This window comes from Amphiura filiformis, chromosome 11 (assembly GCF_039555335.1).
Source record: "Amphiura filiformis chromosome 11, Afil_fr2py, whole genome shotgun sequence".
Taxonomy (NCBI): Eukaryota; Metazoa; Echinodermata; class Ophiuroidea; order Amphilepidida; family Amphiuridae; genus Amphiura; species Amphiura filiformis.
In genome coordinates this window covers 17,000,742-17,026,365 of record NC_092638.1, presented here as the reverse complement: position 1 = coordinate 17,026,365, position 25,624 = coordinate 17,000,742, and the positions used below count along the sequence as shown (strand labels likewise).

The following is a 25,624-nucleotide window of genomic DNA, read 5'->3' as shown; positions in this document are numbered from 1 at the left end:
AACGTGATTCTGGAAAGAAAGGAAACATAGACGCCATAGAGTCATTGTATTTGCAAATCAACAATTTTGACAACATTTTGGAATTATAGTGGGCTTGTTGAGTGAAGTGATCGTTAAAATAGGCCAAATGTTGAGAGAATGCTACGGTCCCTTCCAGAATGGTAAATATTTCCTTCAGTTGCAGGTACTGCTGAATACAACATTTTTTCGACATTTGAATTTTACTGAATGATCGCCTCTATTGATAGTTGACTAAGATCTTCCTGGTCTTGCCTATTCATGTAGATACTATATGTTATTATTATTATTATTATTATTTATTATCTTTACCCAGGGTATACCCGAATCAGCTTAAAGCTGTTCTAACCGGGGCCCTGCAATATACAATTAAGTTACAACAATATTAAAAGACACTCTTATAAAATACATGTTATATGTACCAGCGGGAAGCAGATCGCTAGTTCTTGAAAGATCAAGTAAATACTCTAGATCTGATATACAATGCCATCATTTAATATGATCATGACCATTGCATTCTTGAAGTCATGACATTGATATACAATAAAAAGGGTCTTGACCAAAATGCAAGTTTCCATTTACCTGCTAAAAGTAAGTCACCTTCTACCATGGTCTATGTACCAACCAACTCCCAATTAAATTCAAGGCTACTGTTCGCCTTGACAAAAGGTCTTCTTTGTGATCATGGTGATGGAGTGTGACATCTCGGAACTCTTCCTTCATTTACGACCATTGCATCTACCACCTTTTCTCAGCAATGTCCCGCCTCATAATCAGGTGTGCTATGATATAGACATAAACATACCTTATGCCATGTATTTATTTTTTTTGACTGTTCATTGTACAACGGTGTGCTTAATTATAGTTTAATTAATACATGTATTTTGGCAATACCTTCAAGACTGGAGATGGCATTGTATGACGTAATACGCATAAGATCTGAAATGACAGTTGGATCAATAAGGTCACGACCTGAACAACTGGGACAAACATTCGTGACGATTAAAAAATACAGAATGATAGATTCATCAACATCCAGCGTGACTTGTATAGGATACGATCGGTTTGAAGTAATTCCATCTTGTGGACTAGTTTATATTTGAATAGTCTGACAAATGTATGTGGATCTGGTACATGGTCTGTGACTGTGTGATGATCCGGGACCTGGGTAATGGATGATGTTTGAGCAAACATGGCAAAGGACACATGTAACAGATCAATAAAGTCCAAAATACCTGTAATGCTATGTTTTATTATCTGCATTATCTGACTCTACATACATGTTTGGCAATACCTTTTAGATTGAAGGTTTTGTACAACGTAACGCACTAAAACACAGAAATTACGGTTGGATCAATAAGGTCACCTGAATAACTAGGAAAACATTCGTGATGAACACAAGTCAAGTTATGAAGATCGTGGTACGTATAGGTTCGCAACAAAAGGTTTACCAAAACATACGATGATAAAACACAAGACCCAATCCGTAAAACATAAAAGTACAAGTTGATTTTATGCAACATGTGAATACATTTGACCTGATACCCTTCTGTCATCATCCGCGGCCATATTGGATTTGAGATCTATAGCTCTATAGGATAGTTCGGTTTGAAGTGATCCCATATCTAATTGTATGAATTGTGTAATACTCTTTACAAAAGATCTATCTGGTACACTGTGCGATGACCAGAGCAAACGATGTTTGAGCGAAGGAGGCATGCATTTTGATTTGATACGAGTAAATTGGAAACAAAATATTGAATCCGTACGATGTAAAGAATGTTAAATCCTTGATTTCTAGGTTAGCACAGTGATCCATTCTGTGCGCTTCTCCCTCATTCGCATAATGTATTCACTTCAAATTGCGATCACCAATGTCATAGGATGTCGCACCGGTGCAGATACGGATTTGACTGGTGCTGGGATTATTGGAACATTATTGTTCCAAGCAAATTCTGATCTGCCTCAGCAATCAATTGTCAAGGTCACTTATGATGCTTGATAAGGCATGATAAGTTACCCATAGTGAAAACATCTTGAGAAAGTGTGCAATAATTTTTCATCAGCTCCAATTCAATTCACAAACTGACCACGTACAACCCGCAAAGAACCCAAGCCATGTCATTCCCAATCCTCCTCCACCAAACATTACATCTCTCGTGAACTTTCTTCCCAGTCACAATACCAGATGTGTAACACGGTTTCTAGGAGTAGAATTTAACCGAGATCACGTGATAGTAATTCCTGTTTACATCTGTCACAGATACACATACTCTATCGAATCCTTTATGCCGACACAGAAAGGACAGGACCTCATGACACATTCGATTAGGTAGGAAGGCTTGAGCGTTACATATAAGGTCAATGTCGAGAGAATTTGATTGGACATACAGATGACTATTAATTCAACATCATTCCCAGCTCCCACACACAAAATGCCACCACATTATCAGGATTATGGACAAAATAACCATTCTTGATGTTATTGTGAGAGCATAATATCATTACCTATGTAAAAAGACTCAAATTGAACAAAGCCTCTGGTAGAATCGGTTGCTGATCCACGCCTTATTATTGAACTTGAAGCATATTAAACATCCCCGGGATAGCATCGTGTCACGAATGTCACGACAGAACATGATGAAATGCAAAAGAAAGGCGGTATTATGAAATGTGCGTATGCTGCGCATGTAGGCCCATAGCTTTGTTTTGCCACAGATTATCTTCTATGGTTTTGCATTTCGGTTCAATTTTATAAATGATGGAAGTTCGGCTAAAGCTGGACTCTTGAAGCTACTACTGAGTACTGTATGTATATCCTGCCATTTCCATTCAACACTGTTCAAGAATTTCAATAACCCCCGGGGGGGCTGGTTGAAGGTATACGGGGATGTGCCACGGGTTTGGGGTACCTTTTCAGCGATTTTGGTATATCGATGGGTGGGTTTTCAGTGGATACCAATGCGCCCAATTGGGCGCATTTGGGCAAAAATGCCATTAAAGCGCCCAATTATAGCAAATTTGGGTGCTTTTGGGTGCTTTTTCTTGAAAATTGGTATACTGATGGGTAGCAAAAACAGCAAAAAGTAGGTATAGAGAAAGTCGGCATCCGAAAGACTGCGTGGCACACCCCCGTACAAAATGTTTCGAAGAACCCCCCCGGGCAATAACCATTGCAGCATGTACATCATTCTACAACTGATAACCAAAATACACAATGTTAGTGTTAGTGTATAACATAATAGTTGTGTTTGTTTAGTACAATCACGTGCTACAATGATACTCTTCTGAAACTCGAAAGCATTTCAAACCATGGTCAACGCTATAGTATTATGACCCATGTGCCACAAAACACAACTTGACGAAAGTAGGCCAACAGTTGACCATGTATCATTTCATCACTCAAGTACACTAAGCCAGTAATTAAGCTTAATCCAATTCGGATAAAATAGGTAGAACAAATTGTATCAAAAATTAGACTTTTTACTCCATATCTATTACCATCTGATTAGAAATCTTATGGAAAAGTTAATGGGTACTTAATTGACGGAATAATTGAAGGCGGTTCCGAGACGCCCCCTTCTTCCTCTCTATTCTGTAATATTAGAAGACATTTCAAACTCAATCATATCATAAAGATCTCTTGTAGCCAATATGGAGGCTGCTGGGTCCAAGATGGCCGCATCTCTGTCTTGTTTGATTACAGGATTCCCCTGTGATCTAATTATCAGATGGCATATACACTATGGACAACAATGGCCTCATCCCAATGGCATAGTTCAATAACCTCAATAAACAATTATAGTACAATATTTGACCTCAAGTTGCAGAGTATGAGTTTTTGTACCCAAATTATCAAAGGTCATTCAATGAATGTACAAATATATTGGAGTTGAAGAACTGTGCCCTGATAGGTGAGCATGTTGTGGATCCTAGTGATATAGTCTTAGCCAAAAGACCATGGCACTACCATTTTTAATTGGCTTGTTAGGCATCTGGAGCGTCCGATGTCGACATTAACAGCCAGGAAGACTTGGTAACCTCCGTAATCATATTAATAATTTTGGTCATAATTGTCGATATGTATTTGGAGCAGATCATAATCCTATTTGTCGTGATTTTGATTTATACTTCAATACTGGAACGAGCCTGATGATAGTCTCTCTTGGAGTCGGTGGATAACCAAAATGCGAAAGTATTGCAGTTCCTTCTTAATTACTTAATTGTTATGTACTTCGCGTCAACACTACTTGTATCAAGTTTGAATGTTTTAAAAACAAGAGTCTCTCTGATATTCTTTATGCATTAAAATGAAAGAATGCTAAAAATAGTAAAATGTTTCAAATTATACAAATTGCTTTGTACAGGTCAAAGATCACCCATCAGCCTCGAACGCGGGAGACAAGATTCTGTTCAAGATCTCCACATTATATCTGTATTTAACCTAAGAATAGTACACTGAAAAGACAGTACAATAATTTACATGATAATAAAGACATGGTTTTATGGTGTTTGCATGGGTCTATTGAAATATTACGATACGTGCACTATTAGTTAAAACGAATCAAAGTAAAATTGATGGCAGTACTTTTAAAAGTCCTTCTGAAATTTCTATATCGTTTCACGCATCATGCACGGTTGAATGTTAAACTATAAAATGTCGTAAAATCATCCAATAGTTCTCTGTACTTTCCAAACTAATAGTGAACCACCCAATGTTACATTGGCAATGAATGTTGCTGAATCTAAAAAAGCTTAAACCGTGACATTTTCTCAACTCATAATCGTGATAATCTGATGAAATAATATTCCGATTCCATTTATAGGGGAAGAGAAACTGAAGACCTGAGCGCAAGAAGATCGTAAGTCCACTTTGCCCCTCAACATGTATACATTAAAGTTGCGTATAGTTGCGTATAGTTTGGTAATGTTTTATTCATGTTCAGGGGCCAAAACAAATCTTTCACAACCTTTCATGATGTTTTCACCCTGGAACATGTATTTTAAAAACATTATAAAACCCTAAGAAACTATACGTAACTTTAGTGTATACATGTTGAGAGGCCAAGTGGACTTACGGTCTTCTTGCGCTCAGGTCTTCAACTGTTCGTCATATTTAAAAGAGAGAAATATGTCACACATTGAAGATTTCACGTAATGGAGGATATCCTTGACAGTTTTCTTAACCTATCCTTGTAAGGAAACGCAAGAGACATTTAGCAAAACCTCAAACATGAATAGAAAAGTGTACATTATATCTTTATGCTCTAGGTCACTGCAGTAGATATGTGTCATGAGATTGAGAATGATGAGTCTATACCGTTTCGTATGTCCTTAATCTTCCACAGAGTGTGACTTTCAAATAGGTGACCTAAATGGGTGACTCCATTTGAAATCTAAACCCCCTATGTGGGAGATTATAAGGTCATGTCTTCCATAGGGTGTATGGATTTCAACTACAATAGCCCATTGAAGCACATAAACAGATACCGCTTGCAACACTGAAATACAAAGATTCATGAAGCTTGGTCCTTTCTCTTTGGAATAACATCATGCAATGCCGTGTTTTAATGCGGTACCTTCGTTCTATACCCTCTTGAGAAGGTGATGGTGTTTGAATCAGGAGATGCTTTCGACCAGGGATTTCCCCCTAGTCCCTGCATTCAGATGCAACATCTTTTTTGGTCATACAGCGCTATCGGTGCCCGAAGAGGTACCGATGGCACTTTTTATCGTACCCTGTACAGTACATTCGTTTTTTATTCAAATGAAAAACAATAACACTATGGCTATGCATATGTTAATTATTATGCTTGATACAATGTATTACATCTCCAGGGAGTGATGGTAAGAGTCATCGGTACCTAACCGGGCACCGATAGTTCTATAGGACCAAATTGGATGTGGTGCCTGGGAAAGTATTACAGTCAACAGGATAGACAGAGGACCAGTTAGGAAGCAAATGGCTCCTGATAATTTATTCACAAATACCGGTACAAACAAACTTGATATAATACAGAAAACAAATCACTAGATTTTGTAAAATAGTAGAATTATTCGTGAGCTTCCGAAATTTGAATGTCACAATTATATTATGCACAAAATGTTCACCTAGATTCACTGCAATTGTCAACCATGTCTACAAACGTGACCCAAATGCTTACGTCAAATTCAGCAAAGATAAATCTACGCAAAATCCCCGTGAGCTACAGCAAATCTCGCGCCTTTCTGCCAAACAATGCTTCTAATATCGAGCTATTTCCGTCCTCATTTTCATATGTTCATATTCCTATCTCTTTTAATGTTTTTAGAGCAGAAGTTTGTGTACATTTGCAGTTCCATGACCCCACCGTGGCGCCTTCACTGACAGATGTTGTCATGAAAAGCCACCGGCATCATAATAGAAGTAAAGTCAACTTCTGTATATGCATGGCCATTATAGACCTTAAAATTATCTCCGGTTTCCCGCGTTTTCTGTTTGTACTCATGACTTGGTTTCCTACGTTTAAAGTGTGTCTATTCAAGATTAAGGCAATTGATGTGGTTTGAAAATAGGATTATATGTTTGTACTGGAACTATTCCATCAACTAAAATGTCTTTGGATTCATAAGATCATGATATGGATGGAAGTACATGTACAGTCATGTAGCATACCGCTTCCTGGTGAAGGTATTAGTATCTTGTGACATTTTCACTCTGACCAATGTTGAACTTTCTTGTGCGGCAAAGTCTAAAGAAGGAAATCGACCTCTGTAACCTCTGTAACATGGAACACCTACGTTGTTGTCGTCGTGATTGCCGTTCTATTTTCCCCTCCAGATGAGACAAAGTTGTAGACTATGAACGAGAATACCATATGACATTATGTATGTTTCTATCGGGGGATAGTGGTAATAGACCTAACGCCTGTCTGCTTGTTGTACAGTTGAAGTAAACAATGGCTTGTCAGAGTCAGTCAGCTATCAGGGTCATTGACACGTTCGGGGAAGGGGCAATAGTAACTTGAACTTGACGAGAATTGATCATGATAGTAGGTTTTATAGCTCCACCCAGTCTTGGACGGAAGCTTTATTGTTCGAATGGCGGAAAACATAAAATGATTATAGCCTGGTTTAGTGTTGAAATGCGTATTGTTGTGGTGGTACCACGAGATGCGCCCTCGTTCAATGATTATCCCAGTATTCCTTCAATACATTCAGATTAGAAAAGCATTTTAATACAAATAACATGAATAATGATTGCACATCGTGTATTACTATATGACCGTCGAAATATCAAACCTTATAATCACTTCAAATTATTCGATCACACAATCTTATTCGGTTAATAGTGTTATCATAGTTACACCACCAATGTATTACGTTTTGAATGCAAATTTATAAACAAAAGCAGTACATCTGACATGTCTGAGCAGGAGGGGATTTGGGCTACTTGCAACCTGCAAACTATTTCTACCTGTTCCTAGGCCAGATTTTCAGCGGTTAAACCATGGAAGCTCATGGAGGTAGTAGGTAAACTCAGTGGCCATGATCAATGACCCATCAGTTAACTAGAAGAATCTGGAACCAGATTACCTCTTTCATACATGAATACACCAAACCTCACAAGCCCAATAAACATGATAAATAGTACATTACCTAGTCGTAGACCAACTCTAACCTTCCTGGTATCGTGTTTTTATTCTTTACAGACGAATGTTCCCTACCTTTCAAGTGAAGATCTCCGGCATGGATCCTATGGCTGAGTACATTCTCATGATGGACTTCGTTCCGGTAAATACCTCCTCCCTTCTCTAACGATCTTGTGATTATGATAATCATAGTCAAATCAATTGCATGATTTATCATATCAAATCTGAATGAAAGAGATATTGAATTATGCACACCACTTCATCACTATTGCTTGAAAGATCATGTTAAACATGGTATATTAACAAAGGTTACAAGTTAACAAGAATTAAGAAAACATTGACTGTAACTTGGAAAGTCAGAAATGCTTCTCTGGAAGTTTGAACTACATCAAAGATAATGTTGCATCAACAATTGTCATCTCACCACTGGACAGGTGGAGCGAATCTTTTGGATCTTTTGTGGACTGGCAAACGTTGCTTAAATCATGCAAATATGAATAGACCAATTTGAATACCGTTTATTGAATTCCTGTGTGAGATCATAGGGTCAATGATGAGATGATGTAATATACATTGGAGTGGCGCTCAATGCTAAAGGTAAATTTAGACCAACCCAACATCTACCGAACATTGTCGTGATCACATTCTCACAATTCCTTTCTTCTGCAGGTTGATGACAAACGCTACCGATATGCTTTCCATTCGTCCAGTTGGTTAGTAGCTGGTAAAGCTGATCCTGAGATGCCAGGCAGAATCCACGTTCATCCAGACTCACCAGCAAGGGGTGCTATGTGGATGAAACAAATCGTCTCATTTGATAAGCTAAAACTTACAAACAATCTTCTGGATGACAATGGTCATGTAAGTATTTTGGACCATCAGCCAATTCAGGTACCAAGTGAAGTACTTAGTAGTACATGTGGGACTGTCTATTTTACAAAGGTTGTATCTCCATATTATCTTGATGATAGCTGGACGTCATGATATACATGTATTCAAGGACATAACGTTGCACCCCAGATTGTGTAATGTCCGTCTTCCCATCACGAGTTCTGCTATTATTGCTTGGTCAAACATTTTCTGTTGCTTCAAGCAAATCAAATACTGAACATTTGCACTGAATCGTTTAAACAATTTGAGCAACACATTAAAATAAAGTAGACCTGAATCAAGAATCAAAACACGCAAAAATGGTTCCAGAGATTTGTTTGAACATACTACATTGTACTAGGAAAATGCTCTTTGAGCAGTAAGTGTTTAGGTACATGTACTTCCAGCCATTACTTGGCATGATTGACAAAATGAAACTACCACTGTATTTCTTGATACTTATATCGTTGATGGGTGCAATTCCCTCTCTATTTCTGGGACGGATCAATCTACCAGTTAACATTATAGTTAGGCTATAATGCCTAACACGCCACAATTACTGAATTTCTCAGTATTACATTATTCATCAAAATGGTCCTAGTAACCAATTATTTTATGACATATGTAAATGTCAAATGACATGGTTTATCACTTTATATTTTTCAGATAATTTTGAATTCCATGCATCGCTACCAACCTAGATTTCATGTGGTTCACGTAAGCGGTCGTAAGGACTTCGACAATGCACCAGAACGAGACTTCAAGACTTTCATCTTCCAAGAAACTCAGTTCACCGCAGTAACAGCTTATCAGAATCATAGAGTAAGTCTTCCCAGCATGCACTACAACACCTTTGCGTTCAAATCATGCACAGGATGAATCATTAATTTTAGAGGATATTATATTCATCAAGACTCTCATTTGAATTGATAAATGGATATGGATAATATTTTGGAATACAGTCACTGTGATACTAAGACAATTACAAATTCATGTAATTTGTTATCGTTGTATTTTCCAACATTAATTAGTGTCCTCTTGTTGTTATATTGTCTATTGTTAACAGTTACACAAATATGTAGTTGAGTGCATTGTTCAGACCATAATTGGTTATGGTTTATCCCCTTTTCCACTAGTAAATGAATTTGTTTGTTCTCTTAATTCCTGCACTTTTGCAAGAACCTGAAACCCGACCTGGAGAGATCAGGCCATACGCCAATATCTTGGTAGAATATTGAACATGCGTGACGTTTTTTTAATAGGAAATAGCTTGCATTGCATGCTGGGATTGCATTTAATCAACATGTGAGAACAAGTAGTTTTACAGATGTCAAAAACCAGTAAAATCAGTAAAGCTAACGATGGAAGCTCACCTTACATAATCCTACTCATCACCTGAGTTGAAATGATAGGTTTACAAGAGCGTGAATATCAACTTCATGTGCAGATTTATTTAGCAACCAGGGTTTAAAGATAAACAAGGCTTAAATGAACGTCCAGCTCGATTAGAACCATGAATGTCATGTTGATTTACTCTCTCCACTCCAGTCGTTTATGCGGCAATTTGACCATGGTGAGTAAATTGTCTTGATGTGAGTGTTGAAACAACTCTTAATGGCCATTAGGCTCTATTGATCCACCAAACCATTAGGTTGTAGGGAAATTTTGTTGATATTTTTGAGATGCAAACCGTCAAATGTACTAAATTGGCTTCCTCATTTATATATAAAAATTGATCTTATGAGTTGTAACTTGAACTTGTGTAGACTTTAATGATCAAAGAATGCTAAGTATAAGCTAATTGCATGGGAGGAAATTGTTGAAAAAAGGGTTGAAATTATTTCTTACATTTGAATAAGAAAGAATAAGACGTTATAGGTATTTTAGGCCAAGCCTGTACAACGAAATTAACATGATTGCAAAGGTTCCTACAGCATAAAGACAAAACCACTAATAATTGAATTGTTCTTGCAGTAAGTACATGTTCATAATGTTACTGAGTTAATTATAACGCGTACCCGTAAAATATACTGCTATAATAATATGAAATTGACGTGTTATATTGAAAATGACCGTGGCCATATAATATCTAGGCTTATTAATAACGGTTAACAGTTACTTTGGTACCTGTAAATGAATAAAAAATGACCAGGATTAGTCTGACACTTCATAGTGAGAACCCATGATGATGGGTGTTAATCCCCTCGTTATAACGTAAATTTATAACCTACTTTCCTACTTTAGACCGTTATATGTACATTTGAGTGACATTGTGTGATTAGCGGATTTAGATAGATTAGTGGATTAGCATCAACAGGATATTGTTCTGACCTACACTAGTGTTTTTGCAACACAAGTTGTGCAGGAACAAAGGAACAATGATACCGCAATAGGAATACACATGCAGTGCAATTGCAGATGGTACAAGTGGTACCATATTACGGTTGTGTGTGGTTGTTGCATGGCCAGTCCATGATACTTGAGGTAGATTGACCACGGGAACTAGAGAAGCTGACTTTGAGAAGAAGGCCTTCCAAGAGTTGGCTATCCTTTCTGTATCCTCTCTGTTGCATTTTTGACGAAGAGTACAAAAGTTGTGAGGCACGTATAATTATGATTCGAAAAATCCTTGTTTTAGGCAATGCAGCCAGTAACAGCCTAGACTTTAATATATACATATATAGGCTAATTATATAAGTATCTAGATATACGTACTGTCTTGTTCTTGGGTTGTTTTCTCTTGCAAAAGAGTACACATCTGCAAATAAAATGCACAAATACATAGTAAGTAATGACCAAAAGAAGAACTTGAAAATGTCAACTAAATTCTAAAAAGGCTATTCGCCGTAGAAGTGAAGTAATAATCGGATTAACTACCATAGCAATAGATAAAAACAATTTTTGATTGCACTATTAAATCACCTGTTTATGTCAGCAAATATATATTGAATGCAATACCGCTCATTTCAAAGATACTAATCTTACAGGTGCGAGTGATCAGCCTTTCTTTGGCATATATGGTTCAATGCATAGGTACCGACGTTGTAGTGCAGGGCGATATATTCAAAATTGTATTCATCTATTGCTATGGTAGTTTTTTCGATTAATTACGTCACTTCTACGGCGAATACATGTATGATGATTAAAATGACCACACGTCTGCTGATAATTGATGGCACCACTCATATCTACAGGCACAATTAACTCCCGGAATTTCATATTTTATAACTTGCATAAACTCTCATTACCCCTATAGCCTAATAATGACCTGTCTAGTGTAGTGGGGTGGGGGACTTGTACTTTATAGCAAGCTTCTAATACACATTAATACTCACTTAAATACCTAGACAATAGATAACCCCACCCAGCCTCACAGATACGGAATTCCCCTAGGGTTAATAATCACCTAAACTATTAACAAGGATGGTTATTCTTTTCAGATACAGTAGTTCTTTATTCACCCATATTTACCTGTAATTGGTAGCAGAACCTGTCCGTGGGGGTTGATGGGGGATGCGGTGATTTCCTCTATCGTCTGGTCACTGCACTAAAGCCCGCCAAAATCGGGTCACATAAGAGGGCGCCAAATCGTAAATTGAATATTTCCAAAACATTGTCTGTCTGAATCATCGGCAACTTCCAAAATATTGAATCCATCCAGTATTAAATGGTAGGCATGATGTGTACCCTGTCTTGTGTCATGTAAATTGAATCAGGCAGATAGGAGGATGAGGCTACGCACCTTCATTTCCGGATAAAGGCAAAGTTACATATGAATATAAATTGTTTAGTGCTACTATGCGAAGGTATTTGCTGTGCTACCAGGCATATGTGTCATGAGAAAGGTGGCATACTTTGAACAAAATACTTTCTGGATAATACATTAAATTATATTCATGTATAATACATGAAATGACATTGTGAAACGGACACTAGGCCGATAGCCCACATTTTGACCAAATACTTTGTTTACAGGATAATTACATAATTACGTACGTATCAGTTTAAAGAAATTACATTTTTAACGGACCCTACAAACAGCTGCTTACCTTTGACCAAATATTTTCTTCACTGGAAATTATATTGTTAGATACTTACACAATTATGTATGACTATGTAAACAGACCCTTCATGTAACTGCTTACTTTCGACCAAATGCTTTCTTTACATTCTAGCATCTGTGATCAAAATAGAGAAGATGGCATTACAACCACAATCGCTGTAAATTTAGTATTAGAGTTAAGAAACGAGTGACACTGTATAATTATGACTTGTTGTAGCGAACCACAATAGGAAGCAAAACTGAAGAGAATTCATTGGGCCCCAACACCTTAGAATCAGTGGCCCACCTGTCCCTTGATATGGTCTGAATTATGTATTCACGTGTCCGATTGTTCTTATTTCTTTAAATGTTTAAACAGATAACACAACTAAAGATTGCAAGCAATCCATTCGCCAAAGGTTTCAGAGAATGTGATCCAGATGATTGGTAAGTTCAATTGTTATTATTAATATTATATTATTATTCATATTGTTATTGAATGACTAAGTCGGGCTCAACTTATAGGTGCTTACCTTAGATTAAGACTAGGATCCACAACATGTTCATCTACCAGTGGCACAGTTCTTTAACCCCAATACATTTGTACATTCATTGAATGACCTTAGAAAATGTGGGTACAAAATCTCATACTCTGCAACTTGAAGTCAAATTTTGCACTATGAGTGTTTAATTGAGGTTATTGAACTATACAATTGGGATGAGGCCATTGTGGTCCATAGTGTAAGAACACTCTGCAGTCTGCAGGTGCGATAAATAATCATCATCATTACCATCTGGTTACTCATCAGTCTTAGTCAACCATTCTGGTGCAAAACAGAACAATTAGCATGATAGTGATGATGTCATTAATGAGAGGTATCTTATAGATAAGGTAATTAATTACGCAAATCTGGAAATTAGGAAGGATTAAGTCGGGTTTCTATTGCCGACTATAATTGAGTTGATGCTATCACATATGCCATTAACATGATTACGAGCACTCAGACTTGGTAAGGACCCTTGGTTATATCTGCGTTGTGGACTAATGAGAAAAAAATCAACTCCTTCTTAAAATGATATTTTGAAGTATGTAATGGAAAATCAGAATTGAAGAATAAGATTTCGGTAATTGGCCCAAATGAAAATAGATTAGAAAGTGAAATTTGAGGCTTCATGACTTAAGTATAAGAAATGTTCCTATTAACGAGCCACGAGAGTGCTTTCTCCTTCGAAGCCAGTAGGTCTTGGTGTATATAGACTCACACATGTACATGCAGCATGCAGTCAATTCCGAAAAGAGTAGGCATACCGTAAAGGTTCGCTTCATGGCGCTATGGGCTCCCTTGACATTAGTGGAATGGAATTTTAGGCACAACCTAAAAGTGCCCTCCCGTAAAATTCCCACCAGCACATTAGAGAACAGAACCTTAATTCTTTTTGGAATTTCAGAGGAGGGAGCTCTCTATTTGCACTAAAATTTACCTCAAGGCAAAGGAGCCCAAGTGCGCCATTAGGCGAATCTTTATGGTATTATGATGAACACTTTTTATGTTGTCTCAGCGCTGTTTGCATTATAAATGATGTGCATTATGGCCAAACTTGTGGTGGAAATGGACCGATTTTGATGTCCAATACATATGCTTTAATAGCGGAAGGCACTCTAAGTTGTTATGGACTAGAATAGAGTGAAACATTATGATGGGTGTGTAGTTGTGGATATATGACTTGTGACAAGTATTTGCTCAAGTTATGATAGCTTGGTGTTAGGGGATTTATGCCATAGACTGCCGTGTCCGGGTGTAAATGTGTTGATGAATTGGCTTATATATCATGTATTGTACATCTCATATCACACCTATGTATGCACAACATGCATGAAATGATAAACATTTCTCTCGTCACAAACTTGTCATAATTCAAGTGATTTCATGTTCTGTATGGTAGAGGTAATCTGCAAGTAGAACCAGGTTATTCAAATAAACAAAATATGATATTGGTATGTTGCTATATATGAAGCATCGGAATGAGTTTCATAAACATGTGCTACCTATTTAGAAACATGTAGTCAATATGAGAGTAACCATGTCTCACACCAAGAGCTAAAGTGACCTCATTGCCACGGTGTAGTTCATTATATCCATCTAACAACCATTGCTAAAAAATTTGACCCCAATTTGGGTCGTATGAGTTTTTGTATCAAAGTCATTCAAAGTAATTATCTGAATGTACGTATGTTGGGGTTAAAGAACTGCGCCCTGACAGTTGAGCATGTTTGGTAATGATACTTAGCAATGGCTTGGAAGCATTCCTGCCATCCTCATTTGAATACATACGACTGGAGTGAAGACTACGTGTATATATGTATGTAGCATCAAACTCCCATAAGTTACGTTTCACTGAATAAGGTTGAGCCCGCATAATCCTGATGCCATTTTCCATATCACCTAAGCTCGCAATTTTCCATATTACCTAAGATCAAGTAATACTGTTTTCCTTTAACTGTCATTTTGTTCAATGTATCCAAAACAAGTCAGATATTATTATGCATCAATCAATTAACTTGGAGACTCAGTTTTAATTCATGATATTAGATTCGTAATGTTTTTATTGTTGGGTTAATTTCAACTGTTTTGGAATCTATACAACTTACCGTGCTTTTTCCATTCTCACCATTTCACATTTATAATAGGTTTCCTTCGGTCATGTCTTCAAATCCGAAGTACGTAAGCTTAACATCATTTTCTCAGTATAATCAATTTATGCAATGTTGTAATTACACATTATGAACATTTTACATACTAGAAACATTAAACGTCCAGCGATTCCAATAAACAATTAAAACTGGGTCTCTAAAGCATATGAAGTACAACATAACAGGTTTTGCAACTTGTATGCGCTTCTGCAAGTGCGCCATTCCATGACTTTCACTAGGAGCCACAACATGCATCTTTCATTTGTACATTCATTGAATGATCTTTGAAATTTGGGTACAAAAACTCATACTCTGTAACTTGAGGTCAAATTTTGCCCTATTGTTTACTTGAGGTTTATTGAAGTATGCCATTGGGATGAGGCCATTGTGGTCCGTAGTGTTTGGGACAAAGGTAGGTAACGTGCGTAACCAACACGGTGTCCTCTCTCTTATACATGAAGCAAGTCACACAGGTTTTGATATCATATCAAGGTGAATACATATTGGGTCTCGTCATGACTTGCTTCATGTACTAGAGAGAGGAAAAAGCATCGGTTACTCACGTTACCTATCTTTCATTTGTCACAAAACCTATGGATGACTTAACTGTTAATGTAAAATATCTTTAAAATACGTATGGAAATGTTTTGTTGGGTACCTCGTGTTATACTATATCCAAGCGGATGCACTTTCCTTTTTATAGATAAAGGCAACACATTTACCTAGCCTATTTGAAATGCTTTTTTAGCGGTAAACCTTTTATATGTTCTGAACCGTTACTCTAGAAGTTGTTTTGTCAAAGATCAAAAGGGAAAAACATATATAGCGACACGCTCCAAATGAAGCACATGTTGGTCTTTTTGGTAATTCGGAGATACAACATAAATAGGCGCAAAGTAACCTGACTGCTAAACTTAATCTAGGCTACTTTGCTTACGTTTTCTTTCCATTTGGTTGTGGTTGTGTACTACAACGGGTCAAGTGTTTTCAGTCGTATACTTACTCCAAAGATTCCCTCCAGCAATTCATGGAATAAGTTCAGCGTACTTCACTATGGTTTGAACGATAACATCTGGGGGAAAACAGAAGATCATGTTCAAGATAGTATGTTACATTAGCTTAGCCTTGTCATTGGAGAAGTTAGTATCAATGGGCTATTCCATTTAAAATCCGCACTACCCCTGTTGAAGATTTTGGAAATATCTTCTACAGGGAGAGTATGAATTTCAAAAGGAATGAAAACATTAGGCAGCTCCATTTGAAACTCACCCTTCCTTGTGGAAGATTCAGGTTGAATCTTTCTCAGAGGGTGTATGAATTTCAAATGGAGCTGCCTAATATGTTCATTCCATTTAAAATTCATACTATCCCTGTGGAAAATATTTCCATCTTCCACAGGGGTAGTGTGGATTTTAAATGGAATAGCCCATGTACATGTTTTATGTTTGATTTCGAAAAATCGAGTACTGACTTTTAAGCTTGAATGGATGTAGGTCCAACTGGTCCATCACATTTCGCGTTCAGAATTTGTGCAAAAATCTCTTACATTCAAAGTTATAAAGAGTTGACGAAAATGAAAATTGCGACTATCATGGCTATAAAAGTTAGCTGTATTTAACAATGTAAATGTCGCTCTTGCTAAAAACCTCTTGACGCTATTTTGTTTCTTTGCACAATTTTGTTTTTAGCAATTAATATTCTTTGTGTTTTATCATTTATACTTGCATAATTGTTTTAATCACATGTAGACTCTAATTAATAAGACCAAGGATGTGCTTACATCCCTGATATCATTTGTTTCCTTATGGTTATGAATTTGGCCGCCGCAGACAGTGTTCGTGGTAGAGTGCCTATTCAAACTATATAGACAAAAATGCTCATAAAATGTATTTGATTACGTAATGATGCTCAAGCAAATCATGGTAACGTTTCTGTCTTAGTAACCTTACTTCTTTGTTGATGTTTTAACCACGTTTTTTAACACCAGATAATTGCAACATTTGCACGTTATAATTTTGATTATTTTCAGTTTGATGACCGGTCATTTAGGGGCACTGACAAAGTCTGCGGCGCCTTGCAATGGGTAAGAAAAACAGTAGGCCTAATACAATAATTATTAAGATAATTGAGAGGATTAGCTTTTCGTCCGTGGAAGCGGCGTTTGTACGTATGACGTCAGTTAAATGTAACCTGTATGCCTACATAACCAATCGGCACGCTTGAATGACATAACATTGACGTCACACGCACAAACGTTGCATATTCGGACGCTAACTTACTCCTATCAAGTACATGCATGCAGGTTGAAGATACTCAAGTCTACTGAGTCGTATTTTGATTTATTTTAAATAATAAGAGGAGCTCGTATAAAATCTTTATGAATTGATGCTTATTTTCGTAAACTTAAAAAGCTTAGTAATACTCTGCCACTCATGTTGTACCGCACCGAAATTAAATGTTGCGCAATACCATTTTAATATTTCAGTGTTAATCAAATCCCAATCCTCGCTAAAATGAACTAACATCATTAGGTTTTGCAGTTTGAATAATTTTGATTGATGTGCAATACACCCCAAACGAAATTATATTTTGAATTTATGACATTTCACTACCGGTCCGAAACATCTATTTTCTATCATTAAAAGATGGACGAAGCAGAGATGAAAATTGGAGAACCGGACATGCTCATCTGTGTGCCATCTTTTAAAGATGTTTTGTTTTCCAAGACAGTTTATGATGCAGGTTTAAATACATTAATTGGGTTTTGAAGAATTTCGGTATAATAATTATGAATCAGATGTTGATGAAATGTGTATCCCGGATATGGTCCAATGACTCAAGCATAATTCAGGCATACTCCCTTATAATCGTGTCTTAAAGGGGCATTTTGTGATCTATAGCCTCATCCCACATTTTTCTCCAAAACAAGTTGCAAATTGAGATTTTTATACCACCTGAAACCTCTGGCTATATGTATAATGTTGTGTGAAAAAATATTTCTTTTTTTAGCAAAAATAGCGTCAGATTTGTATTTATGTTCTGTGGGCTCGGATAGCGACGTTTTCACGTATTTTTTGTGGGACCTGAGAGCACATCAGACATATCGAATAGCAAATTAATATACAGACAGCAGAATAATTAAGGTACCAGTTATGTTCAACCCTGTATATCCTAAATAATTATGTCAAAATTCAAACCAGTAGCCAATACCTGTACGCTTTAGCTCGGATAGGGCACTGATCCAATGGAGCAATCTGCAACTTTTGAATTTGCATCACTGGGATTTTGGATGGATCACCGTTTCTTTATTTCTTGATCGATTTCAATGAATGAGGTCTTAAATTCGAGCTAAAGGATGCAGCAATTGGCTGCTGGTCACAATTATTACATATATGTCTTTGTTCAGGATATACATGGGTAAAAATACCCGGTGCCGTAATTCTTTTCATGTGCATAACCTGCATAACCTGCAAACGCAAAATCGGAATCAACAGAAATTTTGGGAATAAACTTTTTTCGTTAATATGTACTCAAACATTATAGAAAAAGAGAGGATGGTACAATGACAGAATACTCCTTTAAACATGTTCAAAATGGCACAAATTATAACGCCGATGTTGTATCCATGCCCTTATGCCTGCATGAATTAGGCTGAGAATTGAACTTTCCTAACATAAAATGACTGACATGTAACAGCAGTTTGTCATACTTGAAAGTTTTGTTGCCAAAACACTAACCAATTGGTGCACGGTAGGTGTGAAAAACCTATTTCTCGTAATGCCTACTTTTCACATACAATTTCCCTATCATGACAGTGAATGATAATCTTGCTGTTCAGCTGGGCTTTCGAAGTGTATGACTATGAAATTAAAACTGGAACTTTCGACACGTGGTACTTTTATATGGACAAGTGGTTCATTATACTTTACATAACACTACGTTATATTTTTAGATTACCAGCACTGTCGTATTAAGTTAAACCGTCTTAATCCTATAAGTCCGAAACATTAATTTCACATGATAGGTCCTTTTCTGATTTCCTCACCATACTGTTCTTATGCACTACTTGTCATGAAACCAAACTTATTATACGCAGTAGTATAGTGAAAGACAATGGCTATAAACACACACATATCCATGTATGAACATACAGCGTATGAAAAAAAATCCGAAGTGGCTGGTACAAGAATCATTAGGACCAAACATGAAAATGTGTGTTTGTTAACATTAAGTAGGTTGAGAAAAATAGAACACTAGATATTAATAATTGAAAAATTAGATTATTAAAATATTAGAATGTGTTCCACTCAGCTAGTTCATTTTGCTGAGAATGCTTTCATCAGCCAACTAAACAGCCAAGAATTCCCTTCCGTAACACCGGGATTGCTTAGAACATCGTGTTGAACGGTTGTCAAACTTATTCACACTTCCATGTATTCTCATTTACACAAAACAAAACTCTAAAGCAAACCTTTTGCCAATATACTAAATTGAAAATAAAGAAATAGTTTTTTGAGAATCAACTCCTTGCTACTAAATGAGTCAAAAACTGTGTCAACTGGCAACCCATTTCTTTAATATCACCACATTAGCGATTTTGATGTGATATTCTTAGCGTGACGTTGTTGAAGGAGTATAATAACCACCGGGTATTGCACATCTGCGGAATACCGTAAACACACACATCACAGGGAATGTCTTAAATACATTGTGGAATTGTCATTTCTGTCACCAACTATGTGAAATTTTTTTTTTTTTTTTTAACTTATCCCTAATTGCTACGCATGAGTAGAAATAATTCACAAACATCCATTTCCAATTATGTTCCGAATGGAATAATCTAATTTGTGATGAGAACATGCCCCTGAAGGATTGTAGAAAGCCTAGAATCTTAACTCTATGGTGTGAACAAGCTCTGTCCTACGATTTCCTTGGGAAATTTGATTACAAATACTGAGGAGGTACGATTGATTAGAACAGGGTGATCCAGGCACACATAACTGTCACGCAACAAAATAAAATCATGGTCATTCAACCTCACCGATATATTTGCTCTATTTTTGTTTTTTGCAACAATCTATACCGTCATTATGACTTGTGTATTCGAAGTCATTTGAAGGGTAGATTTAATTTTGATAATCGTTATGATCATGTTCAATGTGTTCACGGTAACATTACATTTGTGTTCTTGGTCCTGAATAGAAGTTAGAAATGAACTAACTATTGTCTTTTGACTTAAACATGTGTTGGATCCTCTTCCCATTTGTCTTTTTTCAATATTCAATAATGTTCTTGAGTTATATTACATTTGGTTTTTACCTCAAGCCTTATATTTTGTATAATATTATGTAAGGGTCATATATATCACTGCACCACTTTCAGGAAAATAAAATCAAACTTTACAAAGCACAAAATAACCAAGTGTACCGGCCTCCAATCCATCTAAATGGAACTCCCCATGTATGTTAAGAAATTGATCCTATCAGGAGGTGGTTGAAGGGCCACACAGGATGGTATTTGTCAATCCCAGAAATCAGGATTTACCACCCAAAATGAACAACATTTGTGCTACACTGTAAACTGAGTTCGCTGTACTCTAAAGATAACCGTATTTGAATAATGTACATGACATGTTGTACGTTTTCAAAAAGAAAGTGACGTTGCATCACGATGGGTTTACTCTCATCAAATTTGTTTTGTTTATCCGTATGTTTAAAGAATGTTTTTATCATCTGATGAACTTCTGCCAAATTGCCCCAAATTATCAAATTTGGGCACAAATGCACCAAAATATTGACATATTTGTACTGACTTACCTGAAGCACTGTGTGAAATGTGCATATATTGTATCTGTGTAAAAATAAATCACATTGTATTAATGTTATTATAATCTTCCTAATCATCAACATTTTCTTCCTCCTTCTTTCGTTCGCTGCCTCTTTTTCCTTTCCAATTCTGCCTGCCTCTTTTTTCCCCACACATGTCAGATATTTTAAAAACTGTTCATCATAACTTTAAATCTAAAAATGCATTTTGCACTTAAGTACGCCAAGACTTACCTTGCACAAACCTTTTTTGCAAAATTACTAATTCCAATAACCAATAGCCAACATAATAATGCTTAAAATTTAACTTTGTTTCAATATTATTTTGTTTCATTTCAGCATCATTGAGATAATGCCACATACTAACGGCCCCAGAACGCGGAATCATCACCGGCCGAGTTCACTGCAAATTGTTGGCATCAGTCGTAGTCGCCCACTCGCTCACAGATCACCGTCACAGACTGATCATCAAGGTGAGTATTCATTCCATGGGTTACACCTGTATTCTATTTTAGAGATTAACATTATTAACATTTTGTCTAAGATCTGTATGTATAGAATAGTGAATAACTAAATGAAGAGTTTGTTTCCAAAAGGCGCTAAATCCAACGGCTGCTTTATGTAAAATTCAATTGCAGATATTCCTAAGAGTAGCAGTAACCTTGCCAATCTAATAACATTGGACCACTAGGATAGTTCTAACAAGTCTTTGGATATCTTTAAAAAATAATTGCAAGTCTCTTTAACCTCCCACGTGCGAAGACAAAAACAATAAATATAAAAGAAAATAATATTTTTTGTTCCAAAAGGCGCTAAATCCAATGGCAGCTATTTCAAAACGTTGCATTGGAGAATTTTTAGGGGACAAAATGATTTTGAAAATAGTTAGAAAATAAGATAGAGTTACTAACATATCCATTCCAATTATTAAATGTCATTTAAACTTTAAAAATGTTAAAATATACCATAAAAATGTGACACAAGGCAGCTATTGGATTTAGCTAAATTGGTCCCTAAGCACAATCCTCTAACATTTACATTTTTAAATCTTTACCAATTTAGAGCGAATTCCTTTTAGAGCTGAAATTTTCTATTGTTCTAAACAATGGAAACCGGACGGAACCGACGGTCAATCACCGCTCGAGTTTTGATTACATCCCTTACAAACATTATACCAAAGGAGTGTTAACAAGACTTTAATAACATTACAATATAACTATTGTCTGCTATGAAAACGACAATTGTCCTGTTCATTTCTACAATCTTCCGCAAATGTATTTATTATCAAGTTGTTTGGGTATATCATATTTCATTTTCCCACAAATTCCAACATTTTCTTTGTTTACATTGATATTTATTCACTTAGAATAGGCCAATATTTATTTGATGCTACTATATCAGTTGCCTTTATTGATGCAGAAGTGTCGATAAGAACATGCTATGAAAACGACAATTGTCCTGTTCATTTCTACAATCGTCCGCAAATGTATTTATTATCAAGTTGTTTGGGTATATCATATTTCATTTTCCCACAAATTCCAACATTTTCTTTGTTTACATTGATATTTATTTACTTAGAATAGGCCAATATTTATTTGATGCTACTATATCAGTTGCCTTTATTGATGCAGAAGTGTCGATAAGAACATGCTATGAAAACGAAAATTGTCCTGTTCATTTCTACAATCGTCCGCAAATGTATTTATTATCAAGTTGTTTGGGTATATCATATTTCATTTTCCCACAAATTCCAACATTTTCTTTGTTTACATTGATATTTATTCACTTAGAATAGGCCAATATTTATTTGATGCTACTATATCAGTTGCCTTTATTGATGCAGAAGTGTCGATAAGAACATGACTGTAATTTTGTGTATATTAAATTACAAAATAACCAAAATTAACACCAAAGTAGGCTGTTTGTGTTCACAAATTACTATTTAGGCTGTATCGTAGAAAAACACGCTTCCTGATTTCTGAATCAACAAAAGTGCGATTCAAATTCTATACATCAGAGACATTATAGGGTTGCCATTATCTCATCACTAGGCTAATCATAATAGGCCAGGGAAACTTGTGTTATTCACCAATGTTCACGATTAGTTACTGCGTGCTAGCCATGCGCTTCAATGGGAAAAGTTCAAGTTTTGAAATATTTTCTCAAAATATCAAGAGCTATCTTAAGGATTACTGGATCAATATTACGCGTGTTTGTACTCATTTTAATGCATTTTTCATGCTGATTCCAAATATGGTCATGAAAACTTACATTTCTGAAATTTTTGAATTTTTAAAAATATTTTGAAACTTGTCGTCTGCAGTCGACACCCGCGTGAAGAGAGTTAAGTTCCTAGTCCTACGATAAAAAGGGAATAAGCAAGGTTTATGTTTACAAATTTTGAGATACTTATAGCCTGATGTTAGTTTTATGTGGATCTGGTCAGTCACTTTGACGTAGAATAATTATAGTGTACAGTGACTAACACCTTGATCGGACTTAATTTGGTCTGGTTTCCATTGATTGGTCAAACCAGCTGCTAAAATGGAGTTTTTCCTTGCATTTCAACACTTTTGAAAATATATAATTTAAACCTATGGATACATATTAAATTGAAGATATATAATTTAAACCCATGCGTACATATTAACTTCAGATGAAAATTATTAATGTTTCCAGAGATGATGTGCAACCACGTTGAGAACACAGATTTGGGGCCATGATTCCCATAAATGGTTCCAATCAAAGGAATTTCCCCAATTCATATAAATTCTGATGCATGTGCAAAAGTGTCAGCGCAAAGATGTGTCAATTAATAATACTGTTACTGGTTTCCAGTTAAGTCTCAGCATTATAGTTTGTATTTGTAGCCACTCAATCTAGTTTAAAAAAAAAAAGATTTTTCAAAAGATTTGTCACGATGAAAGTTTTTGTTAATGTAGTTTGTTGTAAACTTGGACGGGTTTGAATTATTGAGGGTTGAACCACCCTTGAACATGATAATGTATTGTTATTCATTTTCAATGTCGTAGTATTTGTTCAAACTGTTCAAACGTGAAGTAAGTTGATCAAGTTATAACATCCCGATTGACCTGTTTTTGTTTATCTTATTCTTTACATTTCAGGTATAGAAAAAACTCGAAATTCCTCGTGTACTTCCGTCACCCCGCCAATCACAACAGAAACATCGAGCATGCCGAATGCGTCGTCCCTGGTTAATCCCAACGCCACTTACCCCGATCTTTCGCAAACTACTGCCATGGCGAACGGCTCATGTGCCGCCGAATCTACCGGGGCATATCCCACCTACCATCCCGATAACCAATATGCCAACTACGGACCTACTAGTTGTTATTTTAGATCTAACACTAGACCGACGCCGTATTCAAGAGACGTTTCGTATATGAGAGATAGTCGTTATTGTACAAATGGACTTGGTACATATATGGGTCGCACTAACCCTACACAGTTTGGTTATGATCCATCTACAATGATGACAAGCATAGCTGATCCACGAAGAAATTATAACATGGTGTAAAATACAGAACAAAGCTAACTGTAATAATTGCTGTACATATTAAGAACAAATTGAGTAATCCAAGAACATTGTTTGTTTAATGAAATATTGTGTGTGCATCTGACAATAACATAATGTGTTGTATCTCTATTCTGAACGGATTGCTAACAACCACATGGCTACGGAGTGATTGGCTACTCGAGATTCAACTTGAAATGCGATGGATACAAAAGTACGCGTGTCTCAGATACATATAAGAGGAAAATGGAATAAAACGGCTCATTTTTTATGAAGATGAGGGTAAATTGTGCAACTAAGCAGTGGTAAAATAGCCAAACACTTAGCCACCCGATGACAGCCTAAAAAGACGCGCAACTCAGCCAATTTCACTAACTCGCTCGCTGTCGTCTTCTTAAATTGGGCCTTAATGCTTTGAGCCACTGCGCATAATTTGTCAAGTAACCCCTAAAGCAAGTCGGAGATTACACGCCAATGAATGAGGTAGATTCTTTGAGGGCTCAATTCGCCCGCAAGCAATCAAAAACTGGAGTTTTCTGTCTACAAGAAAGTCAGATCCTGTGTTTTCGTTCTATAAAACCAGCTACAAAAAACCCTGAAGCATTCAAAGGTTGATTGTTTTTTTTTTTTTTTTTCTACGCTTCGTTAGTTGTGGATAGACTTAAACAACACACGCTCTATATGGATAATATCCTCCGATTGAATATGCAAAGGACTCTGTACTTTCCTGCATACTTCCACTATTACCCCATCACTAAATATTGCTCTGTGACATTCACTTTTACCGAGAACTTTTAAGAGTGAGGAAAACATAGCAACTTAAAAGTTGTTGTATATTGTACTTTGTAAAACGCAAGTGCTGAATGGGAAATCATGCAGAGCATGCCGCGTAGCTGATCACTCAACACTACGGCTGTCTGCCACAAGCAGTTACTGTATTTGCAATGAAGTACCTGACGACAAGGCAGTGTAGACCACATATCAATGGATAGCCTATGATCAGGATAGTGT

General features: G+C 36.4%; 1 protein-coding gene across 2 annotated transcripts in view; it reads left to right on the top strand.

The window, feature by feature from the left end:
* Positions 1 to 25,231, top strand: part of LOC140164454 (uncharacterized) — a 53,304-nt gene extending 28,073 nt beyond the window's left edge. Inside the window, exons 3-10 of one of the 2 annotated variants that reach the window (XM_072187736.1) lie at positions 7,710 to 7,791; positions 8,319 to 8,510; positions 9,186 to 9,341; positions 12,941 to 13,008; positions 15,251 to 15,280; positions 17,283 to 17,336; positions 21,418 to 21,551; positions 24,204 to 25,231. In XM_072187736.1, coding sequence (XP_072043837.1) covers positions 7,710 to 7,791; positions 8,319 to 8,510; positions 9,186 to 9,341; positions 12,941 to 13,008; positions 15,251 to 15,280; positions 17,283 to 17,336; positions 21,418 to 21,551; positions 24,204 to 24,616 — 1,129 coding nt within the window. In that variant the 3' untranslated portion in view covers positions 24,617 to 25,231. The remainder of the gene's footprint in view (positions 1 to 7,709; positions 7,792 to 8,318; positions 8,511 to 9,185; positions 9,342 to 12,940; positions 13,009 to 15,250; positions 15,281 to 17,282; positions 17,337 to 21,417; positions 21,552 to 24,203) is intronic. The other variant, XM_072187737.1, reaches the window with a different exon arrangement.
* The last annotated feature ends 393 nt before the right edge of the window (positions 25,232 to 25,624 follow it).